This window comes from Chelonia mydas, chromosome 5 (genome assembly GCF_015237465.2).
Source record: "Chelonia mydas isolate rCheMyd1 chromosome 5, rCheMyd1.pri.v2, whole genome shotgun sequence".
In the NCBI taxonomy this organism is placed as follows: Eukaryota; Metazoa; Chordata; order Testudines; family Cheloniidae; genus Chelonia; species Chelonia mydas.
The window spans coordinates 83,200,451-83,218,163 of record NC_051245.2 but is presented as its reverse complement, the minus strand read 5'-3'; the positions used below and the strand labels follow the sequence as shown (position 1 = coordinate 83,218,163).

Sequence of the window (17,713 nt, the reverse complement as noted above, 5' to 3'; positions counted from 1 at the left end):
TGATTAAATTGAGTCTTCCTGACTAGTGATTTAAATCATGATTTAAATCAAATCCACCCTGGCTGGGGTGAACTTGCCTTTTTGTCTTTTTCGATGTGTTAGAACCAGTCACCAGTTCTTACACCAACGTCAGTCTGATATGCTAACAATCAAGTGCTTTCAGTACACGTAAGCGCACACGCGCACACACACACACACACACAGATGTGCAAATAAAACTGATCTTAACATGAATTAAATAAATTAAAATAAATAACATTTAGGAGAAGTTATCTATCCTGGGCCGAAATCTAATTCAGATTTCAGTGAAACACTAGAAGTATTTAGCTTTTCCTTCTCTGCCATGAGAATATCTTTGAACCTGATTCTCATTTACAATAAAACCACTCTTCTCTGTTCTGGCAGTATAAGAAAACTTAGAGAGCACGGAGGCCTAGTGGATAGAGCACTGTGAATTAAGTCTCAGAAGACTGGGTTCTGCTACTCAACACAACATCAGGCTGCCACTGTTTTAACTACATTGTATAGTGCTTGCAACACAATTCTTCATTTAATAACTTTTTTTAGAAGGAGACTCACAGACGTGCAGTTTAATTGTTTGATCTTTTTCTCCTGACTGCTGCTTAGATTTTAGATAGTATTAAGTTAAAATGGCGGGTGTCTTATTTTACTATAAAACATGGCATCTGCGCTCAGTATGAATCATTGAGGTTTCTGAGGCGGTGAAGAGAAAAGGATCTATTCAAAATGCTTGGACTACAGTACCTGTGCTGCTTACAAGGTTCCCGTGCAAGTCAACAAAAAGAGTTTTACTTTTTACAATTACCTTATTGTGGTGATACGGTGTTGGAGATAGTGAAGATGTTAAACTTTACAAACAATAAAGGCATTTCTTGGAATATAATTCTGTACTAACAAATAAAAGGGTAATAAAAGCAGATTAGCATCAAGATACATGCAGCATGCATACTATACAGTGTCTGGCATTTAGAAGTCCTTCAGAGAACAGGTCTCAGAGTAACAGCCGTGTTAGTCTGTATTCGCAAAAAGAAAAGGAGGACTTGTGGCACCTTAGAGACTAACCAATTTATTTGAGCATAAGCTTTCGTGAGCTACAGCTCACTTCATCAGATGCATCCGATGAAGTGAGCTGTAGCTCACGAAAGCTTATGCTCAAATAAATTGGTTAGTCTCTAAGGTGCCACAAGTACTCCTTTTCTTCAGAGAACAGATAGGATTTATTTTCTTTTTTGTTCTTGTTTTTCTTACTTCCTGGATTTGTATAATTTAATGTATTTCCTAGATTTGATTTAAAATAAAAACAAACAAACAAAAACCCCTAACTTCTGTGCAAATATAAATGTGATGATGTCAAGGGGAAGAGATTTTTAATGATTTTCTTATCTCTTACATTATCATCTTTAGATCTGCTCCTTGTCTTTGTCTGCCCTTTATCTTAATGTATCTTGTTTGCTGCCAGGTAGCGATCTTTAAATCTTTACGCTGATTTCACTATATTCATTTCAGTGCTGGCTGGGATTCTTAAAGCAGGCTGTTAGGCACCTAACTCCTATTGACTTTCAGTGGGATTTGGGGGGCCTAATTTCTTTAGGCCCCTTTTAAAGCACACTTTCCAAATAGTTAGTCAGATATTAAGCCATAGCAAAATGACACATGCCATGTGGTTATACTGGGACAGATCAGATCTTCAATCGCACAGAATGAACGGAATCTACACTAGATCGGGCTGGAATAGGTGGAGGTAGGAGCAGTGCCAACCTACTCTCCTTCAGACCTCTGAAATTCATTCCCTGGTAGCATCATGCAGTTGATTTTCCATGGACAGGGTCAGCTGTGTCAGTTTTGAAAACACGTAAGAGTTGGTAAGATATCTGCACTGTGTGATAACATCTTCTGGCAAACCTGCAGCGTTTCCAGTGGAAACGTCAGAAGGATTTAACACTGACATTTTCAGCATTAGCTTCCACTCTATGCCTTAAAATGGAGTGAGAATAAGGTATAGGTAGTCTGACAATCTAAGTGGGCTCCTCAATGGGGTATGTTGCCAGGGGACAAGGGCATGGGTCCTTCAGTGGTACTGAGGAAAGGAAGGGATTCTGCATGAAAGCCCCATGGTCCATATCCGTAAAGATCTTGGTTCATTCATGTAAGTGGAGGGCTGTGCCTCTTTTAATTTTTAGCAACAGATATTTAAATAACCTGCACAGAATTACTCTTGTGATTGTGATGTTATCTGAATGTAGTGAAAGTAATCAAAAGTCTAATTTCCAAAGGGGGGGAAAAAGGGCAGCTGAGTGCCGATTTGCCACCTAAACTAGTTAGTAAATTTGGGTAGTTTATATTGTAAATAATCAGCAGGATTTTCTACTGACCTTTCTTTAAACATATATAATTGAGACTTCACTAATCAAATAAATATTAACACCACCTGTAAAAAGAATCATAAATATGAAGAAACATGCTGAAACTTCTACAGCATTTTGTGAATCAAAAGTTCTCACCGGAGGCCTGATCCTGCACTAATGAAGTCTATGCGTGCTTTGCTTTTGACCTAAATGGCTGCTAGCAAAGGTCCCTACTGTGTAATAATATCTGATTGATGGAATAAAAACAACCCTACCATTATGGGCTATCATCTATGACTTCTGCCCATAGGGCCTGATCCAAACTCAGTGGTCATCTTTCCATTGACTTCAATAATCTTCATATCAGGTCCATAGACACTAGATCAGAACCAATAAACTCAATGGGAATTTGGACTGAGCAAGAAACACAGGGTTTACTTAACTGTAGACAGTCTTGCCATTCCAGCAAAAGTGAAGGCTACAGACTGACCACAAAAGGGTTGTAGAACATTAGAAAAATTAATCTCTGAGATCAAAGTAGTTCTTTTTTAATTCTGCCTTATCCCCTACCCAAGTTTTTGAATTCAGAAAACAAACTGAGTTGCCACCATTCTGATGTTTTTCATAAAGCTCCAGCACCTGGAGTCATGTGATAAAGTTTTTCTTTAAGTGAAAGCTGAGATTCTCACGTAAGTTTCTAGTTCTCATGGTTGCTGAGAAAAACTTGAAAACATGAACCCTAAAGACTCAAAAACCAGAAGACAAAAAGCACCCAAAACATATTTTAATGTCATGATTTTAAAGTCAAACTCACGATTTTTTTTTTGAGTCCTGATTCACGATTTTTCAAAGCTTAGGGGGTGGCAATAGTGGAATTTAAATATAAGGAATTCACTTTCATCCCTGTTATTATCATAAGGACACATTTAAAACTTGGCCTGTAAACATGCACACAAACCCCACATTTGGATTTGCAAATTGGATATTTGGGAATTGTGTGCCTAATTACTTGAATTACATTTACAAATGCCTATTGAATACACAAATAAAGAAATCTGGCTTGTAATAATTTAGAGGCCGCCACTGAAAACTGGATCTATAGTTAACATGCTTAGTACTAGTTATTCTGTAGTTAGTACAGGTGCATCATGATGGATGTAAGGAGCAATGAAAAGCTGACAAAAAAAAAACACCCCAAACAATACTATTATAAAGGAGGGAAACAAATTTATCATCAGCCAAATATAGCAGGCTGCAACAAACAAAAGCAAACCAAAAAGTCATGTTTTAATTTTACTACTCTACAAATAAAACTAAGGGCTAGATTGTAACTTTGATTATATGCCCCAGCAAGGGAGAGTAAGAATACCCCTTCCCTTGCTGCGTGAGCTTCCTAATGGGCAAAGACTCACCAGAACAACTAAATGGCTACAGAAGCTGTTATAATCTGCTGCTGGTGTAGGCCAGTAGCAAATTATTGCCCACTATAGCATAGGGGAAGAAGAGAGGGAATTGTGCCTCAGAAGTGTAGCCCTTAAGTACAACGCCTCCTATGGAAATGCAATGGGTGGTGCAGTTTACATGTCAATCCCTTTTCAGAGCTGTGCTTAAAGCTATGATTTAGTCCCAAAAGACGGAAATAATTCCCTAAATTCAACAACTGCCTGCAGAATGCTGTTAAAATCTCATATAACCTGCCTGTGGTCTGACATGGATGCTCCAATAACATCTAAATGGACGATGATGTATAAGCATTACCCCTCCTCTAAACACATACACATAGCTTTAATTTTACGTATGAGAGTAGTCACGTTGATTTCACTGGGACCCACTCCTGTAAGTAAAGTTAAGCATGTGTGTAACAGTGTGCGTAGGATTGGGACCTAAATTTGGTTTCACTCTCAAATTGCTACACAAAAAAGTATCCACCAGTTTCCATATCAGATTTAAAAATTTTCTCCCACTCAAGACTGCAGTGTGAGTGTGATGACCAAATTTATTAGATATCCTTGCCAATTAGGTATTGCACGTACGTATTTTTGCAATATGATTTTAATGTACTTTACAATGTTTTATCATTCAAATTTTTGTTTGTGGGGTCATGCTCTTTATATCTGGAATTCTTGTCCCTTGATCTGAAAGACTGATTGTATATTTGTTTTTTTTAAAGACCTAGTTTACGTACTACTTTTTCTATGGTTTATCCACATTAACTGGCTTGTTTTTATGCCTAGTAAAGCACTTTTGCGTGCACTGCATGAAATGTTTTGAATATAAGAATAGATTATATTGCAATATAATAGCATTTTTTGTTTTGTTTTACTTTAAAACTGCTGAAGGCCACTATTTTAATCTCATCGGTACTTATTACAAGACTGAACCACAGGTTAATTAAAGGCTAACGTCTATTTACTTCCTATCATGATTGTTGACTGTGTTGTCAGTTAAATCTACAAATAAACAAAACACCGATGCCATTATCACAGTTAAGATAACCAGTAGACTTCTATAATTTGAAACAAATGAGTTTCATTGAAACACTTAACTGCTGTTAGTTGTTAGATTATGCAGTTTTACACTGTTTTATTGCATGGATTTATTTTTCTAGCAACACGAACATTTATAATCACTCTATATTAAATGTAGGCTCTGTAACAGAAACAATTGAGATCTTCAAGGACATCTATTACTACAAGCCATTTTCTCTTTCATTGTTTTCATTAATCCACAAGTTGTCAAATTGTTCACCAATGGTGTAAGTAGAATACCAGCACCCTTCAGTATTCTGTCTCCATACATGTCTGATGTCAAGCAAATGAACTAAAAAGTCAAATATAGTTTGAACAACTATAATTTGTTACACAACCTTTTCACTGTGTTTGTGATGAAATTTTACCATAAAAAAATCCATAATCCACATGAAATTCACAGGAAAAACAGATTATAGATAGCACCTATAGTTTTAGGTCCAAAAAAATTCCACCGCAATAGAAGATTGTATCACAGCTCCTGTGCAATATATATCCTACCCACTTTTAAATATTGCATTTACGTCGTCCATCTCAAAATGGACAATGTGCTCAAGCTTAAAAAACTGAGATAGCAATAAAGTCTGGCAAAAAAATGACCACTGTCATAACTGAGGAAAATATTTGCCCATTTTTCTTTTGCAAATTATATGTTGTTTATAATTGTGGACTTGAAAAAAAGGAAATTGAGGAAAGGGCATATATTTTATATTGTATATAATACACATGTACAGTTCAAGTCAACATAGGAATATTGCTCAGTCTACTTGGAGATGTTCCAACATGGTTTACATCAAACTGTCCACTGGTGACATTTTGCCCTCCTCCGTGAATAATTTCCACATTTCTGATGTGAGTTAATGAAAAATACTAGCCCTATGCCAATACACACATACAATGATAAAAGCTTTTCTGGTTAACAGCAAATCAAATTTTTGTTTCATTTAACAAATGACATATGGAATGCTCAGCAAGGCATATGGTACTAATTAAACACTGTACAAGTCCCCCAGACATTCAATATAGCCATGAGGTATCCAAAGACTGTTTCCCTTCAATGTACATTATCTATGTATTGATTTGATGTTTTGAATGCACAAAAGCCTGGGGAACTAACAGTGTTTAATGATGTGGGAACTGCACTTCTGTTCTTATTTATGTGAATACTGCAGTTGCTGAGGAAAAAATTCAGAGAGACTTAATGAACAGGCAAATTATTAACTAACTATGATGGGTTTTAATTTCATTCATACATTACTCTTTGTTATTTATACCATTTTTAAACTTCGTTTTGACATTTACAATACATTTGTATCTATAAGTGAGTATTCCAGACAGCAAAAAGTTAAAGATCTCATCATCCTATTTTTAAAATAAATGCTAAACATTATAATGTTATACATTCTGATTACATGTAAAACCCAATTGAAATATAGGCTGTTTAATGCTAAAGCTATTTTTTTTAAATATCCCAATAGACTGGTTAAAGCATGTGATACTCATTGCATAGAGAGAAATCTTTGCATAGTTCCAACATTAAATATTGATTAGTTTTTTTAGAGTTCACTTTTATTTTAAAAAATCATTTTTTTCATCCCTTTTCAATCAAACTCAAACTTTTCAGGTTCTTCTAGCATGTTTGTGGTCAATCAATCAACATATTAGCTCAAGAAAATAAGTACTGTGTTTGTTCTGCTTCATAATTGTTACTTTTGATTGCACTTGTAACAGTGAATTCCAAAAGCCAGTAACTGCATGCTTCTGATGATGTCTTAAGCAGAAAAAAATGGAATAAGTTTCATGAGCAAAAGTGAGGACAGTATATGACCTTTTGTTAACCAGAATATTGTAATACAAGAGAACAACAGAGGCCCGCTACTTTAACACTCAACATCCAGGTGTCAATTTTACCAAGAGACTTCTTGTATAGTAACAGAAAAGCAGTGTGCATTCAAAAAGCTGATACTAATTCATTTTCCTTTATGTCTCATGATAAGTTTGAGACTGACAAAGAATGACAGTACTTTTAAAAAAGGGTTTTGAACTGTTAAATCTCTTGTTAAATCTATCATCAATCAAAAACCTACTTCTCAAAACTCCAATTGTTAAAAACGTGCTCTGTTTTTAATATTGTTTACCTCACATTACTCTAAATTTAGTGTTGCTTTAACTCATTTAAAACACTGTGGATTAAATTTTATGCTGTAATTTTTTACACACTGAAAAAACTGAGATAAAAATAGATCTACCTTCTGCTTAACACTGTTACATAGTAATTTAACTCTTAAGCATCAGAGCTGTTACATATGTAAGACTTTGTGATTTAAGAGGGAATTTTGAACAGTATAATTATTTTTATACCTACTGTATGCTATATTTGAAAACATCAACTGGAATCTTCCACGACAGAGAAACTGCATGCACCCCCTTCTTACCAAAGGTACCATCCTTTTTACTGTACATTTTAAATGCTTTCAAAAATACAACAGTATTAGCCTGGACATCTATGGTTCACTGCTCTCGACATAAAGCATCAATGAACTGAAAAGAGAAATAATGTTTAAGACAGCCAAATCCCAGTTACGTAAAACGAGTCTGCATTTTGTCTGCACTACTGAGATAAACAATATTCCTATTTCTGGAATGAGACAAAACGGTAATCTGTGGTTTTCTCACCATGAGATTGCAAATACAACTTCACTCAAAAATGCACTTTTCTTTGAAGTAATTTTTAGTTTGAAATATGGTGCATGATAAACAGGTCTCACGTAAAGGTGTTTCTCATTCCTCCTGTATTACAGATTGCACCAGACATATTGAAAATCTATGTATCGGAGACATACACAATATGGCAGATAAAATCAAAAATCTGAATTAAGAAAAATACCAAATGTAAGAAAAACAGCTTTTTATCTTGAGAAAAAAAATCTTCTACATAGCTGTAAAACATGCTAACTGATAGAGCCAACGTGCCTGTTTCCTCTTCTCTAATATAACAAATTAACACTGCTTTCTAATCCTGCCTTTCTACATTTACATTCCATGCATTCCACAGAAAAAAGAACATACACATAGAGATCCTTTCAGCTTCACTAGTCTGTCATCAAAACCTGCAGAGAAATTTTCATTGATTAAAAAAAGAGAATGGAAGGAAAGCAGACCAACCTTCACAATGTACGTCACACCAGGTCCCAGGATCTTCTCATTCGAGTGCAGCCACCCTCGGGAGGGTTTATTGACAAAGCTGCTACTTTGATTCCAGTCTTCACCTCCCAGGTGCATTTCCTCTGACCGTGTTTTTTTTCCTGTACTCATCTTGCTCATGTCCTGCTGAGAACACGGAGTGGCAGAGACAAGGTTACATGTGTTGTCTGAAGCCCCTGCTGCTGAGCTAGAAGCACTCGAGCTTCCCTGCAATTTGGAGACAGCAAGCTCCTTCACTGCAGAGGAGAGATTTTTGATACCCAAAAGGCTGCCTGTGTTGGAGAGTTTCAAGTGGGACACCTTATGGATGAGGGTACAAAAGGTGGTGGGTCCATCTTCTTGGTCTTTGCGGAGAACTTCAGGCGAGACCAGGTATGAAGGTGCTGTTGAGGTCGTAGCAACTGCTGAGACTTTGCTGTTCATGGACAAATTGTGAATAAGATCATCAACTGATGTCACGGAATCATTCCTGAAGCGGTTATACTTGGTACGCTGAAGCATGCCCTTCTATCTGGTTTCCTGCATATGTTCTGGCAAATCTGATGCCAATGCAGGAGATGCCTGTGCTAACATAGCAGGCGATTCATAATAATGAGGACAGAGAGTAAATTTTGGCTTAAAAAGAATGAAGAGTATAAGGAAGTGCAAAATAATTTTTAAATAAATGTATGGTTCCACGTTAAGGTTGGGTGAAGTAACAGTTTTCTATGACAGAGATCCCAGTCCTGCTTAGAGCTGCCAAGTCGCTCACAGCAAAAGCATGACTCACACAAATGAGAAGGACCCTTTTCAACAAAAGGCTCAGTGAACACTGCAAATCACTTCCTGTAGCAAAAAAAAAAAAAAAAAAAAATCCACCCACTTACAGCACACTAGCACCAATCAATTCTCAAATTTCCTTTTCCTGTCTTCTCAAACAGATATTTCCTTCCAATCTTTAATTTTTCCCCTTTTTGTTACCAAAAACAAATACCTCTAAATATCTGGACTAACTTTAAAAGAAAACCACTCCACTCTATTCTTCTGTTAAAACATTCTTCCATATCACATATTCGTCAATCTGTTAAAAAAAAAAAAAAAAGGTCACAGTTAGGGATCAGATATTATAACAATGCTTCAACATACACAAACAAAACAGGATTCATATATCTTGAAGGCTTTCAGAAAATCTTGACATACAACAGCATTCAAAAAATTGGGTGGACATACTACACTAAAGACTATACTCATTTTCTTTCACAAAAGCAGCCTAACAGCCTTAACAAATGCCTTTGTGCCAATGCCGTTTCTCACAAAAACTGTTACATCACAGTTTTTGTACAGAAACAAATCCTTCTGCCCTATATTATTCAAGAGCAAGCTTTTTCTGTTTTTTAATGCAGTTACATGAAATACCTGTGTCTGAAGAAAAAAAAATTCTGATGTACGGCAGCAGGCTTACGAAATATGCCTTCGTTCACCACTGATCTTCACTCTAAAGCAAAAACTGTAAAATGGATCTTCAGTACAGCTGAATATTTGGCTTAACTCTGAAAAATTAAATACCAGAGAAATATTCAGTAGTCCTTATATCAGCATACTGATGCCCTGCAGTAAAGAATATAAAATGCACTAGCTCCTGTGAAGCATAAATGCCAGTCAAAAACACCTAGGAGGAATAAGAAAATAGGTATAAATACTGAAAATTTGAATCTCTTTTCCCTTTTATTGTAAAAATCCAAAATGTACAGTATAATGAAAATACAATGCAGATTATAAACCATATGGCTTTTTTTAGTCAGTCGGTCTGCTTTGCAAATTATGGATTTTGGACATTATACTGCACTGTAAAAAAGGAATTCAGACAAAAGAAGTTTAACGGTGCAAGTTCTCTTAAAAGAATCAGTATAGCTGCAGCATATCTTTGAAGGAATTATCTTGAGGGATTCCCTCCCTTCCCCCATGACTAAGGCTGCAGTGCATGAAGTACAAATACACTAAAACAGCTTTAAATACAGGTATTTAATTAGTATAATTTATGACACATTAAGTTAAGTCAGCACCTCTTATCCCAGCAGTGATGAATAATGGAAATGTCCTATTCAGTGTAAAAACAGATTTCTAGTGATCTGCGGAATAGCCTTTCATCACCCACTGCAAACCTGCTACAGTATCCACACAGCATTCATTTTTCTCTCCATCCTGCTAGCATAGCAACAGCAAATATACACATCATAGATTATTTCTACTGTTCTCTAATACACAGAAAACCCTGTCATTTCCAAATGGCTCTCTTCATTAGAAGCAGATAAAAAAAAACCTGCAAAATGTGAATGAAATTCTGTGTATGTGAATGAAAGGACTGGCTAGCATACCAACATTTCTGTGAATGAAGCAAGGCCTTGCAGCCTCTGCCAGGCAATCCCTTGGGTGCTAACCATCCCAGCCAATAAGAAACAGCTTGGATGACTCATTCAACAAAGACTTGCTAAATAGTGGAAGATTCCATTTCAAACACAGGCGGGATCTTTCATACAACAACCTGAGAAAAAAAGCCTGCTTACAGTGATCTAAAGATGACTAGCACAATTGTTTTGCAGTAAAGATATTTCACAATTAAATGTAAGGGATTTTTATTAGGAAGGGGGTGTGAGCAAAACTGTTTTCTTGAATGTGTATTTCACCCCAAGACATTCATTCAGCTGTTTCTTTTACATCTAGGACAGCAACATGAATGCGCACATTTTGTTTGATTTTTTTGATTGCTACAAATGTACATTGGCAGATTCCAATTTTTACAGGTTTGCCTTCAGAGATTCTCTGGTTCTTATTAGCCCTTTGAAAAAATGTAGCTAAATATTTAACCCTTTTGCAAACTGGGTATTTTAAAATAGTGTCATCTGTAGTCCAGTGAAAGAGAGAGGCAGGGGAAGGGGTAGAGAGGGAGAGTTTATGGACTTTTAATGCAGTGACCAAAGATCCTTTTCTGAAACTGACCTAGAACGTATAGAAATGCTACCAAAGCAACTAATGGAGGCCTAGCTCTTTTGAAAATCTGGTCCTGGGTGCTGCATTGAGAGCGGCTGAGTGCTGAATACTTGGAAGTCTGGCCCTTATTTCAGTGTTGAATGGGAACTGAGCCCTTTTGAAAATCTGGCCTCAATTATGAGTAGTGAGCACTTTGAAAATCTGTCCCCACTTAGCTCCTGGGACTGATAATTGTATAAATCTTTCAACCACACAATTGATTCTAATCCAGTTCAGGTGAATAGTGATCTAAAGTCACTCCTGAAGGATGGTCTGATTCTCATTTACATTAAGAATACTGTATACTGCCCTGGCAGTGCTATAAAGAGGCCTTCAAGTGGGCATAAATTACAATTACAATTAAAGTAAGACCACTTTACAGAGCAGTGTAATGGAGTTTTATTGTAAATGAGACTCAAGTCTTAATAACTGTTTAATGGTTTAACTGGTTTAAACTATTCTCTCTCCAGGAAGCAGTAATCTGTTACCCTCATCTTCATAACCTGCCACATTTTATGGTGTTCCATATGTGATAATTTACCTATGCCCACAAACATCAGTTTGGGAAACACTGTGTGGCTTTAGTGCCAGTGAAAGGCGTTGTATTGAGAGTACATTTCCATTTATAGGGCTCCCTGACAGTGGGTGGCAGGACCTTATTCCATGCACCCCTCAAAAGGAGGAGGCAAGGACTTGGCAGGAAGCAGAAGCAACTTGGGGGAAGCTCGGGGTAACCTATGGAGAGTGAGGGGGTGTAGATGTTGGACAGGAGGGAACCTGAGAGGTGGCTGCTAAGGGATGGCATTAGGCCCTTTAGCTCTGGTCCTCTCTATTAGCTACTATCCCTCTCCTGTCTCCCCTGCTATTCCTCATTTACCTCTGTTCCACATAATGGCTCCTGCTCCTCACTTACCTCCCACCAGTGGCAGTAGCTCCTGCCCCACCTTCCTTCCTCTCAATAACCCTTGTCCCTCCTTTCTCCCCTGTAACTCCTCACCTCCCCTGCTGGGGCACGGGCGAGGCTCCACCTGGTTGAGAACCAGCCGAAAAAGTGGGGAACAGACAAGAGAGATACATCTGGCTGCCTGCTCTTCAGGCACCACAGTGACTCCTTGCTTCAACCAGGATAAATTACAGCCATGGCCCTTCCGCATACTCACAGCACCACTGAATGGTGACTTTAAATGTATAAGTGCGTGTCACACAAGATGCATGACACTTGGTATGTCTGCACACTCTGACATTTTAATTGGTTTCTTATTCGTCTTTGAATTCATTTCTAAATTGCCGTCCTAGTTTCCAGAATTCTCCATAGATTTGCTCCAACTCACTTGTGACAGTGAGCTACCCTCTAATGTGAATCATACCTGATATCAGAGGCGACACATGGGGAGGAACCTGGGGGGCTGTCACATCCCCCCCCCCCCATTTGCTACTTGGCTTGTACTGAGCATGCTCAGTAACACTGCTGAAGCCAGATGCCCTCCCTCTGCCCCCGCTTCCGTCCCCCCCATCAGCAGGCACAGGTCATCTCTGTCTGATAAACAAACAGCAATGAATAATTTAATTCATGTGTGTATAAAAATCAGGATGCCTGAGATTTCTGACTGAATAAACATAGGGACCACTTGGGGTGAGAACATAATTAATATTCAAAAAGAAAAGGAGTACTTGTGCACCTTAGAGACTAACAAATTTATGTTTTTAAATGCATTCACTGAACGCATCCGATGAAGTGAGCTGTAGCTCACGAAAGCTTATGCTCAAATAAATTGGTTAGTCTCTAAGGTGCCACAAGTACTCCTTTTCTTTTTGCGAATACAGACTAACACGGCTGCTACTCTGAAACCTGTAATATTCAAAAAACACTCTTCACAAAGGGCGAATATTTGTGCAAAAGTCACCCAGAAGGAGAGGGTCTTATGGAAAGATGACAATATATAGAATCAAAAGAACTCTGCAAGTAAATATTGATATGCTCATTTCACCCCAAAAATCAAACTGGAAGACTAACTTTCTCCACTAAATTACACATATTCCCCCTTTAATTCTGCCATCTTCTTAGGCAAAATATTCTACTTCTCCTTTTTAGAATCACACACCTACAACCCCAACCAACTCTTCACATGTTTGACTCTCCCTTCGTGTCCTACCCACATTTTATTCCCTCCTCCCTTTCTGCAAAGGATCCTGCTGATTTCTTAAAGAAAAAATTAATATGATCCAGCATGACCTCCCCCTCCACTTTTCCCCTTCTATCCTTTCCCCCAGTACATGCCCTTCCTTCTGTCCTTTCAATGACTAAGAATTCCTATCCACTATTTTCCTCCATCCCCTGTTTCTGCCCAGGTGGCCCCATCCCCTCTCATCTTCTAACCTCCCTTACCCCTGCTATCACCGAATCTCTTACTTTTCTCCTCAACCTCTCATGGTGTTGGGAACTGTACCTTAAAGTGGTTTAGCTTCCCAGACAGGAAGTCTGTGGGAGTGCGATACAGAAACCCGCATTCTACAATGCAGAGGCAGTTGGGAAACTGCATCACAGAATAAAGAGATTCTCTTTCAAGCACCTTAGTCCCAATGTGATTACTAAACACCACATGCTATTGGGGGTGAACAGAAATTAAAGAAAAAAACTTCAGTGGAAGAAAGGAGCAGCTAAAAGCTCCAGGGCTGAAACTCTCTGGCAATATGAAAAATAACTGGAAGAGATTTAAAACAACGCTACACTGCAAATAATGAAAATAAAAGGTGCCAGCACAAAGACAGAAGGTAGCCTTATTGCTGACAATAGCAGATTTAACAATTTTCATGTAACTCAGGCAGAGGAGGCTAACCATGAAACTGTATTACAAAAATTTGAGGAGTACTCCTCGACATGTAAAAAAAAAAAAATGGAGTTTTTTTTTAATCTGAGGGTACAAAAAGAAATGTGAAACGATAGAAGTCTTTCTTACTGATTTAAGGATTAAGAACCAATCTTGAATTTTTTATAGGGGGAAGGGGCTACCTGAGTGCATGATAAGTAGTCTGGCAGAATTCCAATTTCATTTGGAATTGGGGTCAGATAATAATTATTTAATGACACTAGACATTAGGATTCAAAAAATTAAAGCTTTGTAACAGTTGAAAACAAATGATCAACCTCATATGTCAAAATATTCAAAAAAAACAGGCTTAAATCACCCTCTAATAACTCCTGAAGCAGATTTTTTTTCTTACTTTGCCTATCTGTAAAATTCAATTATTATCTACAAAAATAATTTTTTCATCAGTTTGTGTGTGGATGGTGAAATCAACATTTATCAACGTTTACCAATGAAAATCTAACCCTTTTGATAAGAGCCTAATGATAAGAGACTGGATTCTGATTGGAATCCTCAAAACCTCAGAGAGGCTACTGAGAGACCCAGAATTAAACCTTGACAAGGCAATTAGAATTTGCCAACCAATGCAAGTCACCCAGTCCAGAATGAAATTTACTGAGGGTGGACAGTGCTCTGACCATAAACCCAGTGGCATGCCAGGACAATTTTAGTAAGGCATGCAACAATTCACTTGCATGTCTTAGGTGGTCCAAAATGGCGTCCTCCAGGCATCATGATCATGCTGCATAGAGGACACCATTTTTTTCTACAGAATGGCACCTTGCATGGGAGTCAGCCAGAATCATCCTGTGGGCCAGATCCAGCCCATAGGCCACTGCATAAACCACTTATTATCATTGCCAAAAGGGGCCTAACAAACATCTCTCTGAGAATATAGATATTCTTTCGGTTACAAATTTATGATTTGCAAATTGAATGCAAACATGGTAGAGATTTGGTGGCTGCAGACACACACTGTAAAGCATTTGACAAAAGAGCAGTGGAGCAATGTTCAGAGTTAGACAGTGAATGTATGAATTTGATTTAAAAAACCTATTCACTCAGAAAAAAAGTTGACTGTGATTGCAACAGCTCAGGATGAGACCATTCAGAAAGGGAGTAAGGTCATTAGCGCAGAGTAGGTGGAACAGCATGTTCTCAGCCCCTACCACCAACTCAAGGGGGAGCTCTCAGTCTTAGATGGGATTTTGTTTAGAGACATCAGATGGTGAGCCCTAAAGGTTAAGACAAAATATGTTAAAGAGCATAAATAGATGGCACTTAAGATAGAAAATCTACAAGAAGGACAAGTGATGTTTTATACTGGCCTCAAATGAACAGCACCATTGAGGAAATTATTAAAGCTTGTCACATATACCAAAAATACAGGCCAAGTGAAGCAAAAGAGCCCATGTTGGTGACATAGGAAAAATTGGCCCTGTGGAGCAAAGTAGGTGTAGATTTGTTTATGTTGTTTGGAAAAAAATATGTACTCATTCTAGACTAATATTCTTACTTTCCTGGGATAGTTTTACTAGAAGATATTATGGCTAAATAGGTGATCAAGCATATCATATCTGTTTTTGCAAGACATATTCCTGACATAGTAATGTGTGACAATGGGATGCAGTTTAGTGAGCATGATTTTAAGCAGTTTACAGTTAAGATTTTGTTTAGACATGTAACCATAAGACCCCATTATCCCCAGTTCAATGGATTGGTGGAAAATGATATTAAAATAACAAAGTGCTACTAAAAATGGCTGCAGAGTCAAACTCTGATCAATACTTAGCATTGTGAAATTACAGGATAGCACCAATGAAACGTGGTTGGTCACCTACAGACATTTTGTTTAACAGAAAACTGAGAATGAGAATAACTGTTAAGATAGAAACTGACATCAGAAGAACTGGGGATGTGCAGAAGTTTTAGAGACAGATACAGCTAAACAAAAAAACAACATGATTTAGAATCCCGGAAGCTGGCACTTCATGATCAGAATGCAGTGTGCATCTCGCATGGAAATCAGTGGTCACAAACAGCAGTGGTTTCATATGAGGTTGCCCCAGTGTCTTACAAGATTGTCATTCCAGATAGACATGTACTGAGGAAGAATAGGCAATGCCTTCTCCAGCTTCCTGAAGGGAGAAAAATAAGGGGCACTGAGTTTGCCCCTTTGCCTGAGAAGGTCTCAGTTAGGCAACAACCACAACAGTTCAAAACAACCAAGCCTTAGGACATGACAGCACCAGAACAAATGGACTTATGAGCTCCTGACAACAGTAATACCAATATTTCAAGAACAACCTGAAAGTCCAAGTGACAGCGCAAGGCACTTCAAAAGTTAATCAAACTTTGGTACTAAGTTTAGTTAGGGCTTGTCTACATTACCCGCTGGATCGGCAGGCAGCGATTGATCCAGCAGGGGTCGATTTATCACATCTAGTCTAGTATAGACACGATAAATCGACCGCTGAGCACTCTCCCATTGACTCCAGTACTCCACCAGAACGAGAAGCACAAGCGGAGTCGACTGGAGAAGGTCAGCTGTCAATTTACTGCAGTGATGTGATATGATGAAATCATCTGTTACACATACACACACACCAGAAATATTTATTGAACACTTCCGCCTGATTAAAGATAATTCTACCATTATGCATATAGACACTATTACAAACAAAAATCTACATTAAAACGAGTAAAAATATTGCATAGTGAAATGTCAAAAAATGGTACTTTTGTCAAAAAATTTCAGAATTAAGACTGGCCTTAGTTGCACCTCACATAGGAAGTCTGTGGTACAGTCAGGAATAGAACTTACCTTTCCTGGGGCCCAGTCCAGTGCCCTAAGGAACATCTGTTCTCTTCTTAGTGCTCTCTACTTCATTTGCTGTCCATCCTGTGCACTGAAAGACAGGGGTCCCTGTAGAACCAATAGGATGTGATCATGTAATTAGAGACTATCATAATACATCTCCACAAGAGAAATCAAATTAATGTTGCATGGACAACTTTAATTCTAACATTTCATAACTTCTGAGTGCCTGACTTTGCAACTTAACATTCTTTTATGAATAACGTTTTTCTAGTAATTTCCTATGTATTTTTAAAAGAAAACTGATCAAACAAATTCTATAATATGAAACTATGGAACTAGAGATGGAGGTGAAACACATTTCACCAGTATTTGCTACACAGCAGTAGTATGCTGAGAATCAAAAAGGATTCTTGATTTCTATTCTGGGTTCTCTAAGGGAACCTGGTCTAGTGGTTACAAAGAGAAGCCAAGTACATAGAGACTTGGCACATTCATTCTGAAAGGCACTGTGGCTGTAGATGAAACTTCCATCTGCTATATTAGAAAGAGTGTTCTATTCCCATCTCAATCAAATGTGACTTTGTACACCTTGGGGAATAATACTTAACTTTCTCATAAATGAAGGATATGAGGTCTTGCTCAATAAGGGATGTGAAGTGCACAGAATTATTAATATCAGACAGTGGAAGAGCTGGTCTCCTTCTGCCGCCCAGCACAGCACTCGATCCCCTAGGCCAAAAGAGTGGTAGCTGCTGTTGTTTCCCTGTTCATTCTGGAGCTAAAGCTCCACGAGGCATGTTCAGTGCAAATGATGGATCAGTGAGGCCTGGGAGTATGTTCAATGCAGATAGAAAGTAAGAGAGGCCACGGGCATGCTCAGTGCAGGTGGAATATTCAGAGAGATTATCAGCAAACCTTTGA

General features: G+C 37.9%; 1 protein-coding gene across 3 annotated transcripts in view; it reads right to left on the bottom strand.

Moving 5' to 3' along the window:
• SHC3 (SHC adaptor protein 3) overlaps window positions 1–17,713 on the bottom strand; it is an 85,121-nt gene that overhangs the window by 64,708 nt on the left and 2,700 nt on the right. The window contains exons 2-4 of one of the 3 annotated variants that reach the window (XM_043547411.1): window positions 16,796–16,897; window positions 9,494–9,584; window positions 8,060–9,158 (exon numbers count right to left, since the gene is read on the bottom strand). In XM_043547411.1, the coding sequence (XP_043403346.1) occupies window positions 8,060–8,599 (540 nt within the window). In that variant the 5' untranslated portion in view covers window positions 8,600–9,158; window positions 9,494–9,584; window positions 16,796–16,897. Of the gene's footprint in view, window positions 1–8,059; window positions 9,628–10,140; window positions 10,505–16,795; window positions 16,898–17,713 lie in introns of those variants that run through there. The other 2 variants (XM_043547409.1, XM_043547410.1) reach the window with 2 other exon arrangements.